The sequence below is a fragment of the Drosophila suzukii genome, chromosome 3, assembly GCF_043229965.1.
Source record: "Drosophila suzukii chromosome 3, CBGP_Dsuzu_IsoJpt1.0, whole genome shotgun sequence".
Taxonomy (NCBI): domain Eukaryota; kingdom Metazoa; phylum Arthropoda; class Insecta; order Diptera; family Drosophilidae; genus Drosophila; species Drosophila suzukii.
In genome coordinates this window covers 3,017,653-3,032,696 of record NC_092082.1, presented here as the reverse complement: position 1 = coordinate 3,032,696, position 15,044 = coordinate 3,017,653, and the positions used below count along the sequence as shown (strand labels likewise).

The 15,044-nt window shown below is 42.9% G+C and overlaps 3 protein-coding genes across 5 annotated transcripts in view; 1 reads left to right on the top strand and 2 right to left on the bottom strand.

Annotated features, from left to right (window-relative positions):
- Positions 1-152: 152 nt before the first annotated feature.
- MEP-1 (zinc finger protein MEP-1) lies at positions 153-9,424 on the bottom strand. Of its 2 annotated transcripts, none has more exons than XM_017078837.4 (7): positions 9,241-9,424; positions 3,035-5,550; positions 2,715-2,972; positions 2,101-2,346; positions 1,857-2,036; positions 1,446-1,794; positions 153-1,113 (listed from the first exon to the last, which is right to left on the bottom strand). In XM_017078837.4, exons 2-7 carry the CDS (start codon positions 5,483-5,485, stop codon positions 1,109-1,111), a joined length of 3,489 nt encoding a protein of 1,162 aa, XP_016934326.2. In that variant the 5' UTR covers positions 5,486-5,550; positions 9,241-9,424; the 3' UTR covers positions 153-1,108. The 2 variants fall into 2 exon arrangements, with proteins under 2 accessions (XP_016934326.2, XP_016934325.2); XM_017078836.4 differs by lacking the exon at positions 9,241-9,424 and adding an exon at positions 6,622-6,836 and having other exon boundaries at positions 2,101-2,349.
- On the bottom strand, positions 9,081-11,443 carry LOC108013149 (uncharacterized protein KIAA1143 homolog). Its single transcript, XM_017078838.4, has 4 exons — positions 11,246-11,443; positions 11,012-11,162; positions 9,241-9,513; positions 9,081-9,155 (listed from the first exon to the last, which is right to left on the bottom strand). The coding sequence occupies exons 1-3, from the start codon at positions 11,351-11,353 to the stop codon at positions 9,296-9,298; spliced, it is 477 nt and encodes a 158-aa protein (XP_016934327.2). The 5' UTR covers positions 11,354-11,443; the 3' UTR covers positions 9,081-9,155; positions 9,241-9,295.
- A 1,888-nt stretch (positions 11,444-13,331) lies between these two features.
- Pxn (Peroxidasin) overlaps positions 13,332-15,044 on the top strand; it is a 34,765-nt gene continuing 33,052 nt past the window's right edge. The window contains exons 1-2 of one of the 2 annotated variants that reach the window (XM_017079003.4): positions 13,332-13,486; positions 14,064-14,448. In XM_017079003.4, the coding sequence (XP_016934492.2) occupies positions 14,282-14,448 (167 nt within the window). In that variant the 5' untranslated portion in view covers positions 13,332-13,486; positions 14,064-14,281. Of the gene's footprint in view, positions 13,520-14,063; positions 14,449-15,044 lie in introns of both variants that reach the window. The other variant, XM_036815162.3, reaches the window with a different exon arrangement.

Genomic DNA, 15,044 nt, shown 5'->3' with positions numbered 1-15,044 from the left:
GGTGCGAGGTGGTCATATAGTCATGTGAGTGGCGAATGCTAAAAGCATTCCAATCACTTCTCACCTCTGACGTCGGCTGGATAGATGGAGTGGATCCAAAAGTAAGAGGCCCGGCTCAGAGTCCCCTCCTCAAATGAAAATCATCTATGATCTTAGCATTTTTATATTAACTAGGTTTTTAATTTTCTCATTTTCAGTTGGTTTGTTGTTGTTGTTGTTGGTTGGTTGTGTGTGGTTTTGCTTTATAACTGTAGTACATGGGGGACCTTAGGTGGTAATAGATGATATATACTTTAATATTAATAGATAATGTGTAATATAAATATAAGTTTAAACTTGTACACAAAAATTAAAATGTCGAACGTCTCTCAGATCAGTGTAGAAGAGTCCTCTCCCCTGCGATTCGCTTCGCTTCGAGTAACTCTCTGTGCCTCATCGACTAATCGCAAAAATAAGCTAGAAGATTCGAGAGGAGAACGAAACGAAGCACGCCGAATTACGTGGGCGGGGACCTATTCAAAATGTATATACATACTGCAACACACATTTGGATACTCGTAGTTCTCGTATAAATAGTTTAGTTTTTAACTAATTTACATAGTCATCATGCTGACGATGCGCTCTGGCGGCTTCTTCATAATATGCTTTAAATATAGTTAAATATATATATGTATGTATGTGGTATATTTTAGTAGTAGCTACAACTTCAACTTATGTGCACACTCCAAAACGTATGTAACTAAAATCCGTAACTAGTATCTCTATCTGTATCTAGGCCGTTAGCGTTATGTGTATCGCGATCCTGTAGCTGGTGGTGTGTTGGTGATTAAACCGCAGCGAATTGCGGGCTACTCTAGTTTAGTCAGGGGTCACAGGTCAGGTGGTCAACACTCCGGCTTTCCACTCAACTCCTCCTCCTCTTCCTACTCCTTTTCCGCTTCAGTTTCCTTTTATAATCTTGTTCTTTATACAATTCGACTTACACAAGTAAAAGGGCGTGACCTTGGGCGGCAAGGTCGCGTTCGGCTTAAAAACAAAACTAATGTTAAAGCGCTGTCAATGCTGCAAACTTTGCGAGATTAGGTTTTTGGTTGATCCAACACGCTCTTTAATCTGCAAAGATAAAAGAAAATGTATAAATAGAAGCCCACTTTAGAAGAAATACTATCACAAAATTTAAAAGATAATAATCTTTAGACAATTTTTAGATGTTTTCGGATTCTGAATTCAACTAAGTTTAAAAAGTTGTTTTTCGGAAGCAACGAATTCTCGTTTTCGCTTTGATATAAAATATACTTTGATATTAAATATACTACAAGCTTTTCCGTATAATCAATCAATAATTTAAAAAGAAAAGTTTCTGTATTCGAAAAAGCTTAAAGTTGTTTAAATCAAATACCCAATTTAACTATTGAAACCTTGATTCCGATCTGGGATATACGTACCTATGACATGACTCTCCATATTTGTGATGCGTGGCTTCGATGCGGGCTGTGGTATGATGGTGATCTCATCGTTGATCTTAAGCGGCTTCAGCAGCGAGTCATTGGCCGCTCCCAGCGAACTGCGCGACATCCCTGCCCCAGATCCCGACCCGCTGGACTGCGCGCTGTTCTTCTTGCTGTCCATCGCTTTCCTGGCCACGGTACTGTGAGCGGTATACACGTGCGTCTCAAACTGTTTGTACATGCCGAAGGTCGCCGTGCAAACGGTGCACTTGTAGGACAGGTGAGCGGGCTTCAGGGTCATGTGGTGATCGCGCGACACGTGATTCAGCAACTTCCATTGGTACATCTGCAGGGGAAAATACACGACATTAGAATTTACTCAGGAGTCAGGATATTACGAAGACTTACCCTTCCACAAACTGGACAGCGTCCGGCATCCTTGCCCTTATTTGCAGCCTCCTGCATGGAGCTCGTGACCAAGCCATGTGAACCCAGCAAATGTCGCTCCAAGCCCTGATCCGTAAAGAACCGGAACTGACACTTTTGGCAATTCAATGGCGGCCTATTGTAGATCATCTTGGGATGAATCTGCGGGAAACAAAGTTATCATTAGCAAAAGAGAAATTGGGGACAAATGGAAACTCAGCTGTACCTTCACTTTGTGCATCCACTGCATGTGGTTGCGCAACTGCTCCAGATCCTTGATGTAGCCATCGCAGATCTCGCAGATGACAAACTGCGCCTTGTTGTTGCCGCTGGGACTCTGGCCGGGCTTCATCCCTGCAGCCGCTTGTGGCGCCTTGCTGGACGACGCACCCGCTCCGGCGCCTACCGAGCTCTGTCGAGGTAATGGCGTTATCGAGATGCTGGGCTGTCCGGCCATCGGCTTCTTGGACGCCTGCTTTAATAAAAAGTTATTCGATTAAAACCGGTTTATGAGAGGGACATGGAGTTAATGTTGGTACACCAATACATAAAAGAAACTTAATTCCAAATACTTGAGGTATACAACAAGAAGATTGAAATGAATGGATTTAAGATAAAGACTAAAACATATTATAACCTTACTTTAAGATTCCAATTATGATGAGTAAGAATATTGAAAATATGAATTTATAAAAAAGCCTTTTGCAATTATTGAATCTTAAATGAAATATCTAAAAATGTAGATATCTACGTTTTCAAACTTGATGTCCCTAACCTTAATTCTAAAACTAATTAACTTAAGATTTAAGTGCAACTTTAAAGGTTGTCGCCTTAGCTCACCTGGACAAGCTGTCCGGCAGCCAGCTGATAGCTGTTTGGCAACGAAAGACCCGCACTCATTGAGTTGCCTCCCCGCACAGGCGCCGGATTGCGCACCATGTTCTGCTTGGGTGGCTGCGGGGCTCGCTGTCGCATCTTGGCCGCATTCTGGGCGGCTAACGCAGCTGCCTGCAGATTATTCCTGGCCTGCGCTGCCGCCTGCTGCTGTTGGATGTTGGCCAGAGCGGCCTTTTGTGCTGCCGCTTGCGCAGCCATGGCCTGAAACAGATTATGCCGATTAAAAACAAATCAATCAAAGATTTTATTGCAGAAACACCTACCTGATAAGCGGTGGCGGTGCCCACAAGACCGTGACGTGGCTTGATGCGCGGAATCTTGGCCGGTGCCTCCCAGTCGTTAGGCGGCGCCAGGTTCAACTCCGGCCGGAACTTCTTGGCGCAGACAGGCTGGTGGCGCGCCAGCTTCGCCTTGCCGTTGTCCTCGAAGCCGCAGTTGGGACACTGGTGGTAGGGCAGTGGCTTAATTAGTCGCGCCTTGATGTTGTGCACCGCCTCCATGTGGTAGACGATCTCCGTGGCGTTGCGTATCTCGAACGTGCAGAAGTTGCACTTGTACAGCACTCCGTTCATGTGCGGCGTCTCGTAGTGATTGGCCATCGCCATGGCGGACTCCGACTTGAAGTTGCAGAACTCGCAGCGCTTCATCCGGAACTTAAAGGGGGCGTTTTTCGTCTTGGATGCCTGCAGGTTGCCCGACAGCGCATTGATGGCCATCTCAAACTCCTTGGAGTTCTGCACCTGTGCCTTGCGCATCTTGCGCTTCTGCAGACGCAGGAGATCCGCCTGAACGTACTCTTGCACCAGACCCACGCCAATGTCCATGAAGAACTTGCCCAACGGACTCTCAAAGTAGTTCTCCTGCCCGGGCTTGCTGCCGGCTGGATTGTTGAGCGGCACTCCGCCCGCTGTAGCCAATGCGGCAGCGGGCTTAATGGCCACCTTCAGGGCGCTCAGGTCGTCGTTTGCCTCCTTGATCAGCACCTTGGTGCGCACCCCCGACTCGGAATCGTCGTCGTCATCTTCGTCATCATCATCATCCGACTGCTCCGACCAGGACTCGTCATCTCCTCGCTTTTTCTTTTTTTTCTTGGCGCCTTCTTCACCCTGCTCCGCTGGCTTGTCCTCTTTGTTCTGCTCGGTCATCATGTCGAACTCGTCACCCTTATCCGCCTCGGCCAAATCCTCTGCAGACAGCGCATACTTGGTCTCAATGGCCTTGACCACCTCGCAGATGTTCTCGTGCGGTGGCTTCTCGTAAATGTAGGGCACAATAAAGGAGGGCGCTTCCAAGACGAACATGTCGTCGGTGAGACCGGGCAGCAGGTTGGCATTGTTGGTCATGCTGGGCAGTCCGGTCAGCGATAACGTCGGCGGATTCAGTTGCACTGGATTAACGCTAATACCTCCCGCCATGGGCACCAACTTGGGCGGCACAACACCCAGATTGGTGGCAGCTCCCGTCACAGCATTCGTTATGGTCACCGGATAAACTGAATCCCGCGGTCCGGGTACAGAGCTCGGGCTACCATCGTGTGGCATCAGCGAGCGGGCATCCTTGATGGTCAGCTGTCCCATTCCCGAGGGCGTCGAACTACGCTGCCTCTTGTGGCTGGGCTGCTGAAGCTGCAGGTCATCCAGGTCGCTCTTGCGCTTGCCGCTGGGTGAAATACTTGGCGGTGTGTCGTCTTCAATCACGACGCAGTCATCGTCGTCGTCATCGTCCTCATCATCATGCACGGGCGGCGGCGGCGGCGTGGCCTTGACTGCTGGGGGGAGTTTCTTTACTGGCGGCGGTGGAGCTGGGGACTCTGTATCCGAATCGGAAGCTATCAGCACGGCATCGTCGGAGGATTCTCCACCGCTGGATGAGGCCGGTTTGGCTGCCTTCTCGGTGGGCTTAGCCGCCTCCTTGTGGTCCGTGAGATCATCCATATCCTCGTCACTGTCCTCATCCAGGTTGACCACACCGCCGTCAGAGGAGGCGACTGCCGCCTTGGCCTCTGCTAAGCTGGCCTGGCCGTTCTCCTTCTGCTTGGGGCTGGTCCCAAATCCATTCTCCTGCTTTGCCGGGGGATCCACCGCATCGTCTGCTTCGCTGGCCAGACTCTCCTCGCCATCCAGATGGGGTTTCTTTCCCCTGGCCAGCTCCTCTTCCTGGACCGTCGCTGCTCCCAGGGGATCTTCGGCCTCGCAGCTGTTTTCCGCCGTGCTACCGATCTTCTCGGCCTCGTCTTCGTCCTCAGGCTCATGATCCCCATCTCCATTGGTGGTGGCCTCCTCCTCTTCCTCCTCATCTTCTTCATCCAGCTTGGGCTCCTTGGAGCTACTGCTGGTGATCTGTGAGTCCTCGTCATCGTTCTCCAAGTCGTTTTCCTCTTCCACCACCTCGTTGGCGTCCACCTCCATTAGCTCGTCGGGCGCTGGGGCTTGTGGAGAGGCCTGGGCCACATCCTCTTTGGCGATGTCCTTGTCACCGGAGGCCAGGAGTTCCAGCTTTTCCTTGGATGGTGCCTCCGTCAGGTGCTCCTCCTTTTGCTGCTCGTGGTCCTCCTCCTCCTCGATCACCACTGCCTCTGTTCCAATTCGCTCATCATCATCTGCTGCTGCTACTGATGCTGATGTTTTGGACTGTTTTGGGGAACTTGATGCGCTGGCAAGCTTTGTCGTGGGCTCGGCCACGCCCTCCGGCAAAACGACATCGACTTCAGTCATTTGAGGTCCGTTCTCTGCTCCGTGGAATGTGCCCAAGTCGGTTTATCTTCCAGCTGTTTGTGTTTCTGCAAGAGACATATGGGAAAAGTGGGGAATTAAAATTTAAACTCGGTAAGGGATCTTTTTTTTAATGAATGGGGGGAGCGCTTCTTTAGACCAACCGGAAAAATTGGCACGTTAAAGAAAACTAAAGTATCAAAAAGCAACGAATGAGCAGCACAAAGCGCAGCGCGCAAAGAGTAAAAATAAAAAAAGAGCTAAAACTGCAGAAAGAGGAGGGTGAAGAGGGCGGGCGAAAAGAAGAGGCGAAAAATTAACAATCACCGAAAAATATTTGAAAATCTAGGTGAATTAAAAAAGGTGAATTCAAGAAAAGGCGGACCACATAAAAAGGGCAAGGGGCGAAGGAAGGGAAGGGGGGAGTTCAAAGAATGGTTTAATACAAAATGGCTGCCATATTGGATTAAAACTAAAATACAATTTAATATGTAATGTAAGTATGTAAATGGCATTACACTGCGAAAAAAAACCAAAACAGGGCAGGGGGAGTTATTGTTTGCCGATATATATATGTAATTTATATACTTTGACATAAACAGACACTTACATACATATGTACAAAAACATATATTTATATGAAATGTTTGTATGTACAAACGAACAGTTACCGAGCAGAGCCAACAAAACGATTGACATACATACAGACACAAACGCACACACACCGCTTGCACATATATATATACAGTCTATATATACAACGGCACATATATAAGTACGAATGTTTGTATGTAAGCAAAGGGGCAGGGGCGTAGGGCGGGGGGCGGCACGGATGACGACGTTTGGCTATAGCTTTTTTAGTTGTTTTTGTTGCTCGGCTGGCGGCGTGGTGGAGTATTCTACTGTTGTTGTTGTTGTACTTTTTTGGTACAGGAGCGTGTTTTTGCGCTAGTGCTTGCTTGTGTGTGTGCGTGTGCGGCGCTTGCTTTTGTGAGTGTGTGTGTGTTTTTCTGCTTCTATGTTGGATCTCACCTTACTTTTAAATTTAAATATTTTATAGCAAAAAAACTGAGGTTCTTTTCAAACTAAAAACATTTTTCTGCAGCTTTTCGGCATTGTTTGTTTTTAGCCGCACTTACATTCACATTTTCCCCCTCACACTCGGCAGGTTGTTGTTTTGTTTCGCCTCCCTTTTGCTCCCCCGATCACAATAAACAAAATAAATACTGGTTTCAAAAATCAAGGATCGTTTTCGTGGCGAAAAAACCAGGGAAAATCCGAAAATTTTGCGTGGGGTTTTTTTGTTGAAGAAAAAATTGAGTGGAAAGAACGCCGAAGGCGGAGACACAAGAGACGAGCGAACGAACAAGCAGACAAGGCAAACTGGAAATGTGTAAGGCGGAAAAAGCAAAAACAGAGTTGCAACGAACAGCCGGGGCGCGCGCAGGGTTGCATCACGTTATCGGCTATCGACTATCGGCCATCGATAACGAGGGGCGATTGCCGAATTGCTTTGCCAATTAAATAAACATAATTGCAACATTAATGCATATTTCTTCTTTATATAAAAACAGCAAAAACATTTACTTTGCCGGCCAGCAAGAGAGAGCTCTCTCTTGTTTTCAAAACGCCTCTCTAAAATAGCGAACAACCGTGGGAAGCGCATGGCCCGCACACATGTGCCTGTGTTTGGCTGTGTGTGTGTGCATGAATGGAATGGCGTGGAATGGGAGGGAAAACAAATTTGACAATTGTACGCGCGCCACGAACGAAATGAACAAAACAAAACTGAAACGGCATTGCTTGTCGCCGGTTTTACTTTGATGGATTTATGCGAATCGGCATGTGCAGAAATTCAAATAGAGCGCGCGAAAAGTTTGTAATTGTTCTAAATATCGCAAATGAATATGGCAAGTTGCGGCTCCCCCGCCGCCACGCCCCCCTCGCCAACCGCCTCACCCACACTGACATACAAACCCATACTAGCGTCTTAAACTGTATACTCATCACGATACTTTTGCTGATGCTTCTTCTTTCTCCTCCAACTTATTTCAGATTACGCTGCCCCTCTCTTTCGCACCCACGGCCCCGGCATATATACAACCGTACATACCTATCTATATGTATACATACAACTAAATATGTATGTCCGTATGTAAGGCTCAGTATGTTTGTACGTATGTATGTAGTAGTAGGTGTGTGTATGTCTGTGCGATTTGGTCTATATGCAAGTACAAAATTTGAAAGTAACCCGCTTGTGGCGCATTTTCCATCCCCTTCCCTTCGACTTCCCACCCCACCCCCGTGATCATCATCGAATCGGTAGAGGTCGAAGGGCATCCGGAGCAAGGAGTAAGTCACCTAACCAATCGCCATCATCACCATCGCTGGGCCCCATTAAAGACCCCGTCCCCGAACCCCAGCCCCGAACCCTAACCCAGGGAACCCAACTATCTCCGCACTTTATGTTATACATACACGTGACCTTTTTCGATATCAAGTAAATTAGCCAATTCATATTTCGGACTGCCGAGTTGGGCGAAAATTACTGCAGCGATTCGGTTTTAAAATCTGTTCTTTCGGATCGGAACTGAAGATAAATTGTAGATACATTTTTAATGAGTTTGATCGGGAATTTGATATGTTATTAAAGGGGAATTACCACATTAGTTAGACAATTAACAGAAGTAATAATTTTAAACTTCAACTTTAGTTCGTAGATAGGTTAAACTTCAGTTTGAACCACGATCACATCTAAAGATACATCTCTAGTTTGTTGAAACATAAATAAATAAAATGATGTAACTATGTATATTGCCCATATACATATACATAACGTATTGGATTGATTTAAAGATATGAAAATGTATCAAATAAATGATCAAAACATAATGTTTTTTTTATGAAAATAGTTAATTGTTAAAAAATATAAATTTAAATAAAATTTTAAATAAAAATATAAATATATATTTTTTTAAACACTCAATTTATAAGATCACGATTCGGGAACAAACTTAGTTACATTAAAAAAACTAACAAGAACAAAGAAATTTTTCTAAAATTGCATAAAGATATTAGGGCGTGACTCGCTTAAAGATTGTTTTGCCAAAATGTATGACTAATGATAAATACATATGTTGTTGAAAAATAATAGAAATATGGAATGAGTCAATAATGTATTCTAAAATGCAGTAGGATCAAAGCGGGTTTGTTTTGAACTGATCCCTTAACCCGATAAACAAAATTGGCAATTAATTGCAAATAAATAATTTTATATGAAGCTCTTAAATGAAAATTAAAAATGTAGTTTGATAAATATGTTGTAATAGTTATATTTATGATTATGTTTGGCTGAGGTTACTGGTGATCTAATACTTGAATGATTCATTTGAAAATATCAATGACTACTTTGACCATTAAGTTTTTAAAAATGTCTTAAAGACTTGTTTAAGTTTTACAATTTTAGGAAATATGTACTATATTTACTGAAAACAAATTAAGTAGTTCACGTAGAGATAACAGTTTGATATGAAATATGGTATGACGAAATCAATGCCAAATTCTTAATATTTTTGGTCAAGTTATAAATGCGAAATGAAAAACTGTTGTTCAACATAATGGCTGGGTCATTCTTTTATTCCGACACATTCATATGCAAAACTTGATCTTTAACCTACAAAATTGACATGGCAACAAAGAAAACCCAAAGCTCAGTTTATGAGATTCATCATTTACAGTTTTTGACTTAAATTTCTCACCTTAATCATTCGCTGCGGGTTAACTGGATTAGTGGAAGTTATTGCCGGATAATCCTCAATACTCGGCCGGCTCGTCCTCTTCGTCCTCGTTGAAGGACAGCTTACTGCTGGCGGCCTTGGATTTTTTGCTTTTGGATTTCTCGGATTTCTTCCCGGATTTTTCGGAACTCTTGCTGGATCCGGATTGGGACTTATCTTCCTCGATGTTGGGTTGCTTGACACGCTGCTTGAAGACTATGGGCTGGGTCAGATCCGCACGCTTTTCGGCTTGTTCTGGAGAAGGTTGGATATGGGTTTTAGTTGTGGTTTAAAGCGATGACAACTTATAAACTATAACAGGTGAAACTTTATAAAATAGCCAAGATAGATCCATAGATACTACGTTTACTAATTTCTGATGGATATATCAGGTTTCCGGCATTTTATTGGTAACTTAATGATCATTCTAAAGGTATAGAGTGTTAAGTATTCGATCAGAAACACTATTCGATATAAAGTTTCTGGGTTCTAGAATATCATAAGGTGTTATAAAAACGAAATTCCTTATAGATTAAGTCGCTTCCATTTTTTTAATGGGTTCCGAAAATGTTTATATGAAAAACCATAAACAACTATGATTATCTTGATAAAACAAATAAGTGAATTTATGACCACAATCCGATTTTGCATAAAGAACAGAGACTTTGATGGTTCCAATGCTTTATTGGATCGGAAAATGTATCTGGGTTTAAGGAATTGCAACATGACGAAGGTTGGAAAATCAGAACAGACCGCCCACCGACCCTCTTCGCCCCCCTTTTTCCAAGCAGCACCCACAAGATGTTTTTCTCGGCCCTGGTAAGTCCCCGTCACCGCTCCTCCTCTGCCCCTCCTGCTCCACCAACTGATTCGCAACCCGCCCCCGCTGTTTCGCCACCCCCTCTTCCGCTACCGCCCCCTCACCCGCTTCCTCCCTCGCTACCACCACGTCGTCAAGCCACTTTGGCCCGCTCTTTTCCTCTTTGCTCGCCTGCTTCTTTCATCATTGTCTCTCCGCTTTGGCCGCCTCCTTCATCCGTTCGTTCTTGCCCACGTTGTTTTCACCCGATTTTCTGCGCTCTTCCCAGGGGGAAGCAGGGGGGAGAGGAAAGGGGGCGGGGGAAGCGGAAGAGGCGGACAAAGCGAGCGGCAGCTGTTGTTAACTTCTTTGCCGGCTGCTTTATCGGCCCGCCCGCTTTGCCAACGATTTTCATCACATGTTTTGCTTTAGCGGAGCCCCCCAATGAAAATGTCAGTGTGTATGCCTCGTCGGCTAGCCAGTGCGTGTGTGTGTGAGTGTGTCTGTGTGAGGGGTGCTCCGCTGGGCAAAAATAGGGAATCTTTAGGACGGAAATTACCAAGATTGCCATGGCAACTTGAGCTTGAAAAAAAAGAAATGGAAAAGTATGCAACTAGCCTTAGAAAAAACACACCTACTTTTTGCAACAAACGGCTGTTTTTGCACTACCGTTATATTTTCAGTGGCAAAAATGCACAAACACACGCGCGCACACATATATAAATAATGCTATGTATATATGCGCGTACATATATATATTAGATATATGTAACGCTGGGCAGAAGAAGACAACCGCTCGATTCTGACTGAAAAGTTAAACTGAAAGACCAACTACAACATCCTACCTACGCACACACGTGCAACTGCCGCCGCCGTCGGCTAAGTATGTGTGAGTGTGTGTGTGCGAGCGTGTAAGTATGTATGTACTATATAGATATGTATATATGTACCGACCTTTGGCGGCCAACAGTTTCTCCGTTTTGGCCTCTTCGGCGGAAAGATCTCCCGGCTTAAGGACCACCACCTGCGGCAGTTCGTCCTCCCTTTCCGGCCGCGAATCCTCCCCAGAATCGTAGTCCTCCTGCTCGGTCTCCAAACGCTGGCGCTATTACGGGATTACACGGCCCAGAAATTCGCATTAGAATTTCGCCCGGATTACAGAGAGCGAGACCTTTGCCAAAAACTCACCTTGGTCTCTATGCTGGGTCCTTCTTTGTAGCCAATTTCCTCCTTCAACTTCCTCAAAAAACTCGGTTCCTGCGGCTTGACGTACGAAATGTTGTTGCGCTTGGACATATCAGATATATGGGCTGCTATAACATTGCACTTTTCGGACTTTTCGGCTTGCAAATATAAGTTTTATATTTGATTCTTCTTCTATTTGAAGAAAAACATCTGTTTATCGAACAGTGTTGGTAAGGGCGCCTTAATAGTGTTGCTATAGGATTTCTGGTTTTATTTAATAATGTGAATATTTTAAAAATCCAGTAGCATTAGTTGAAAATTTTAAGTTTAAGCTTGCTTATGTATTTTTTAAATCCCTTGTTTTTGATGGTTTAAGTGCTATCGATAACAGCGATAACTAACAGCTGTGCTAGAGATGGTAAGGTGATGCCCATTCAATTACTTTTGATTAGTGAATGGGCAGCATTGTCTTTAAAGGCGGTTACTTTTTGAAAATGGCTTACAATCTAAATAAGGTATTTGAAACGAATGTATAGTAACAGATTTGAAAGTGGTCATCAATAATGTAGTGTTTTTGTTTCATTTTATAAACTTATTCCCCCTACCGACTGCTAATTCCCTCGAGAAAATCTATTTTCCCTAGACTTGCAATCAATTTGCGTAGAAATTTATACCTCCTGTTGCCTCCTTTTTGCCCATCAAAAAAAAATGGGCGCATAAAACTGTCGCATAACTTGCAAATTTTCCGCTTCACCTGGAATTCGATGCCCCGAAACAGAAATTTGATCGCAACTGACAGCAAAACAATACACAGCGGCATTCATCAACGTCATTTTGCGATGTCGTATGCACAGCTTCCTCCTCTATGGAATCCCCTTTTCGCCTAGACCCCCTCCTGCTGTGGAACATAATAAATCATCTGCAAATTGATTTCAAAACTTCGACAGCTAACCAAAAAAGTGCTGCCGAAAAAAGGAGGCAAAATAAAAGCTGCAGCAAAACGGAGAAATTTTATGAGCTGCAGCATATGTCGGACAAAAACAAATAGGTTACAGTGAGAAAAATTCCTTAAATACCGTATTATAAGGATACAGCTTGAAAAATAAATTAATATATTTTCCACGATTCATAGTTTTTCTCATTCATATCAATTTTTTTTAATAAAAAATATATAATATTTTGAAAATATAGATCTAGAAATACTTAGCTTAGATGATTGTTTTTGACTTGCTAACAAAATATTTAAATTTTAAAAATATTTATATTAAGGTGCGTAAAAAACATTTCTGTTTTGGTAAAACAATGTTGTTACTTTAGTCTGTCTATGATACCAAACATGTTTTATAATTAACAATATCATGGTTAGTAATCAATCATCAATGTAAAATCGAAAGCTTTTAGTACGTGAAATATTTATAATATCTGTATTATTCTTTCTCTGTGGGGGAATCCTTCCCAAAAACAAAAACGAAACTCCGATTTCTGCATTCTGGCACGCTCTGGAAGCGCTCCCCCAAAGGGTTTTCGCAGGTCCCCCAACTAATATCAAATTGATAGCTTTTAAATTTGATTTCGCGTCTTATCACCGACCGCTTAAGCGAGCAGTTTCGGATCTGCAGACCCCGTATCACTTCACACCCCCACCCCCCAATGATGAAAAAACAAATGGAGTGTACCGGGACGAAGGACCACCCCCTCATGCATTAAAAATGAGGATGGCAGGGCATTTGATGCTGTGCAAGTGCAACGTGGCGTATGCTTGTTGTGTTTTGTTTTGCTCGCTTTGCGTCCGCATTGAAAATACATTGAAAATGCCGGTGCAACACAAGTGTTTCGGCCTTGATACTATACGATATGGCATATATGTATACCATATATATTGGACATAGAGTCATCCATCCGTCCCATGCAGGCAGCCATAGGCTTCAGTCGCAGGCTGGCCAACTAATATCGAGAACTCTTGAGAACCCAGAGCCTCAGCCTCAGGAAAATGTTATCACAGTCTGCATCCGGCACGGAGTCCTCTGCCTCTGATTCTGCCGAAGTGCAACTCGGCGACTCGGTTCACATTCCGCTTTTCAGTTTCAGTTCCTCGGCGCTCAGATGCTAGTCGGCATTTGGCGCGTGCAGTTCACTTCACTCGGTCGAAAATTCCGGGACCCGTTTAATAACAAATAACGTTCTAAAATTAAACATTTCGCGGAGGTACTGCGAGAAAATAATAGTGAATTCGCGTGGATTTTGGTAATTTTTTAGAGCCACCAAAAGGAGAACTTTGTAAGCTTAGAGCTATCTTCATGCTTTGTGGAACTGCAATCCAATAAAATATACTTTAAGAACAAAAAAAAAATATATATAATATATTTTAAACTTCAGTGCATAAAAATGGGAATTCGATTCATGGCATAAAATAAGAGCTTTATACTATTTGTATCACTCAATGGAAACTTCTTAATAGCATATAAAAATTTTACAGTGTATAATAAAATCTTGAATACCTTTATTTATAAATCATTAAAATAATATTTTTCCGAGTGTTGCAGAAGCAGTAAAAACAAATATTTCGTTATCTCTTTTCTTTTGTTACATTATTATTATTATGCTTAGAAGATCTTAAAAATTATTAGCCTTAAACGAATGAACATTATTTTAATAACTTAAAAACTGAATTATATAATTGTTAGTTGTATAAAACTTTCTAAAATATTAGAAGTTATCATAGTTCTTGAAAATGTTTTTAAGAACCGTTTAAATTCCAAGCAACAGCAGATACAACTAGTTGGGATACAAGCTGATATCTCTTGGAATTCTCTTTTTGTAGCTGTGTGAGCTTCTGGCGATATGTAAGGCGCACTGGAGCGCAGTGTTTTAGGGACCACACTTGGTGATAGCCGCTGTCCAACGGCCAGTGATAAGCAAGCTAGTGGTTCGAACTTCCGCCCGTGGAAGGCGCTTATCGTCGCGAGTGGTTTCGCCTTGAACAGTTCTTGCAAGAATATCCATCTGGTGAGAAGTGCGTGATTTTTGACTGCCCTCAAAATGCGAGTTTCGCTGCTCCTGCTGCAGCTGCTCGGCGTGGTCCTCCTCTCCGGAGGAGCCCGGTCCGCCTACTGTCCCGCCGGATGCACCTGCCTGGACCGAACCGTGCGTTGCATCCGTGCCAAGCTCTCCGCCGTGCCCAAAGTGCCACAGGATACGCAAACGCTGTAAGTATTCCAGGGATATTCACCTACAAATGAAAAAAAATATATCTCATAGATTGCTTAAAAATTCAATTCGAGTTTTTGCCCCTAAATATCTAAATATGCCACTAAAAGTTTGAAATATTACATAAGTGATTATTATTTTCAATATAAATCTACACTTTTTAAGTACAAGTAATTCATTTAAAATTATTTGAAAATGTTTAATAAGTTTAATATATTCTAAAAGATTTATAAACAGCTGAAAAGTTTTTTTTATTATTTCAGAGATAAATAATGTTTGTTTATACTAAATTAAAATTTGGAAAAAAAATCGTAGTAATTAAGGCAATATTAAATGAACTCTTTTTGGGAAATTAAATATGCCTAAATCAATCCAAACTATAAGTTTACAATTTTTAAACAACATTTAATTTAACTGAAGTCAGAATAATATATTGAAATTTGTTTTAATAATTTTTAATTGTTCAAAGAAATTTAAATCGCATAATTTTTTAAAACAAGAAAGTTAAGTGAGAGGAGTTCTTTGAATTTCCCTAACCGAAGTAAGAGTCCGTGGTTTCTAAATGTACTTTTAATATTTGTTCTTGCCCAACTTC

Excerpts from the sequence above, each read along its gene's own strand:
- MEP-1 (XM_017078836.4), bottom strand. The coding sequence starts at position 5,485 with ATGACTGAAGTCGATGTCGTTTTGCCGGAGGGCGTGGCCGAGCCCACG. Across the intron at positions 2,973-3,034 it reads GCACCGCCACCGCTTATCAG|GCCATGGCTGCGCAAGCGGC; the intron begins GTAGGTGTTTCT and ends AATCTGTTTCAG. Across the intron at positions 2,037-2,100 it reads AGTGGATGCACAAAGTGAAG|ATTCATCCCAAGATGATCTA; the intron begins GTACAGCTGAGT and ends TGTTTCCCGCAG.
- LOC108013149 (XM_017078838.4), bottom strand. The coding sequence starts at position 11,353 with ATGTCCAAGCGCAACAACATTTCGTACGTCAAGCCGCAGGAACCGAGT. Across the intron at positions 11,163-11,245 it reads GACCCAGCATAGAGACCAAG|CGCCAGCGTTTGGAGACCGA; the intron begins GTGAGTTTTTGG and ends ATCCCGTAATAG. Across the intron at positions 9,514-11,011 it reads GAAACTGTTGGCCGCCAAAG|AACAAGCCGAAAAGCGTGCG; the intron begins GTCGGTACATAT and ends AACCTTCTCCAG.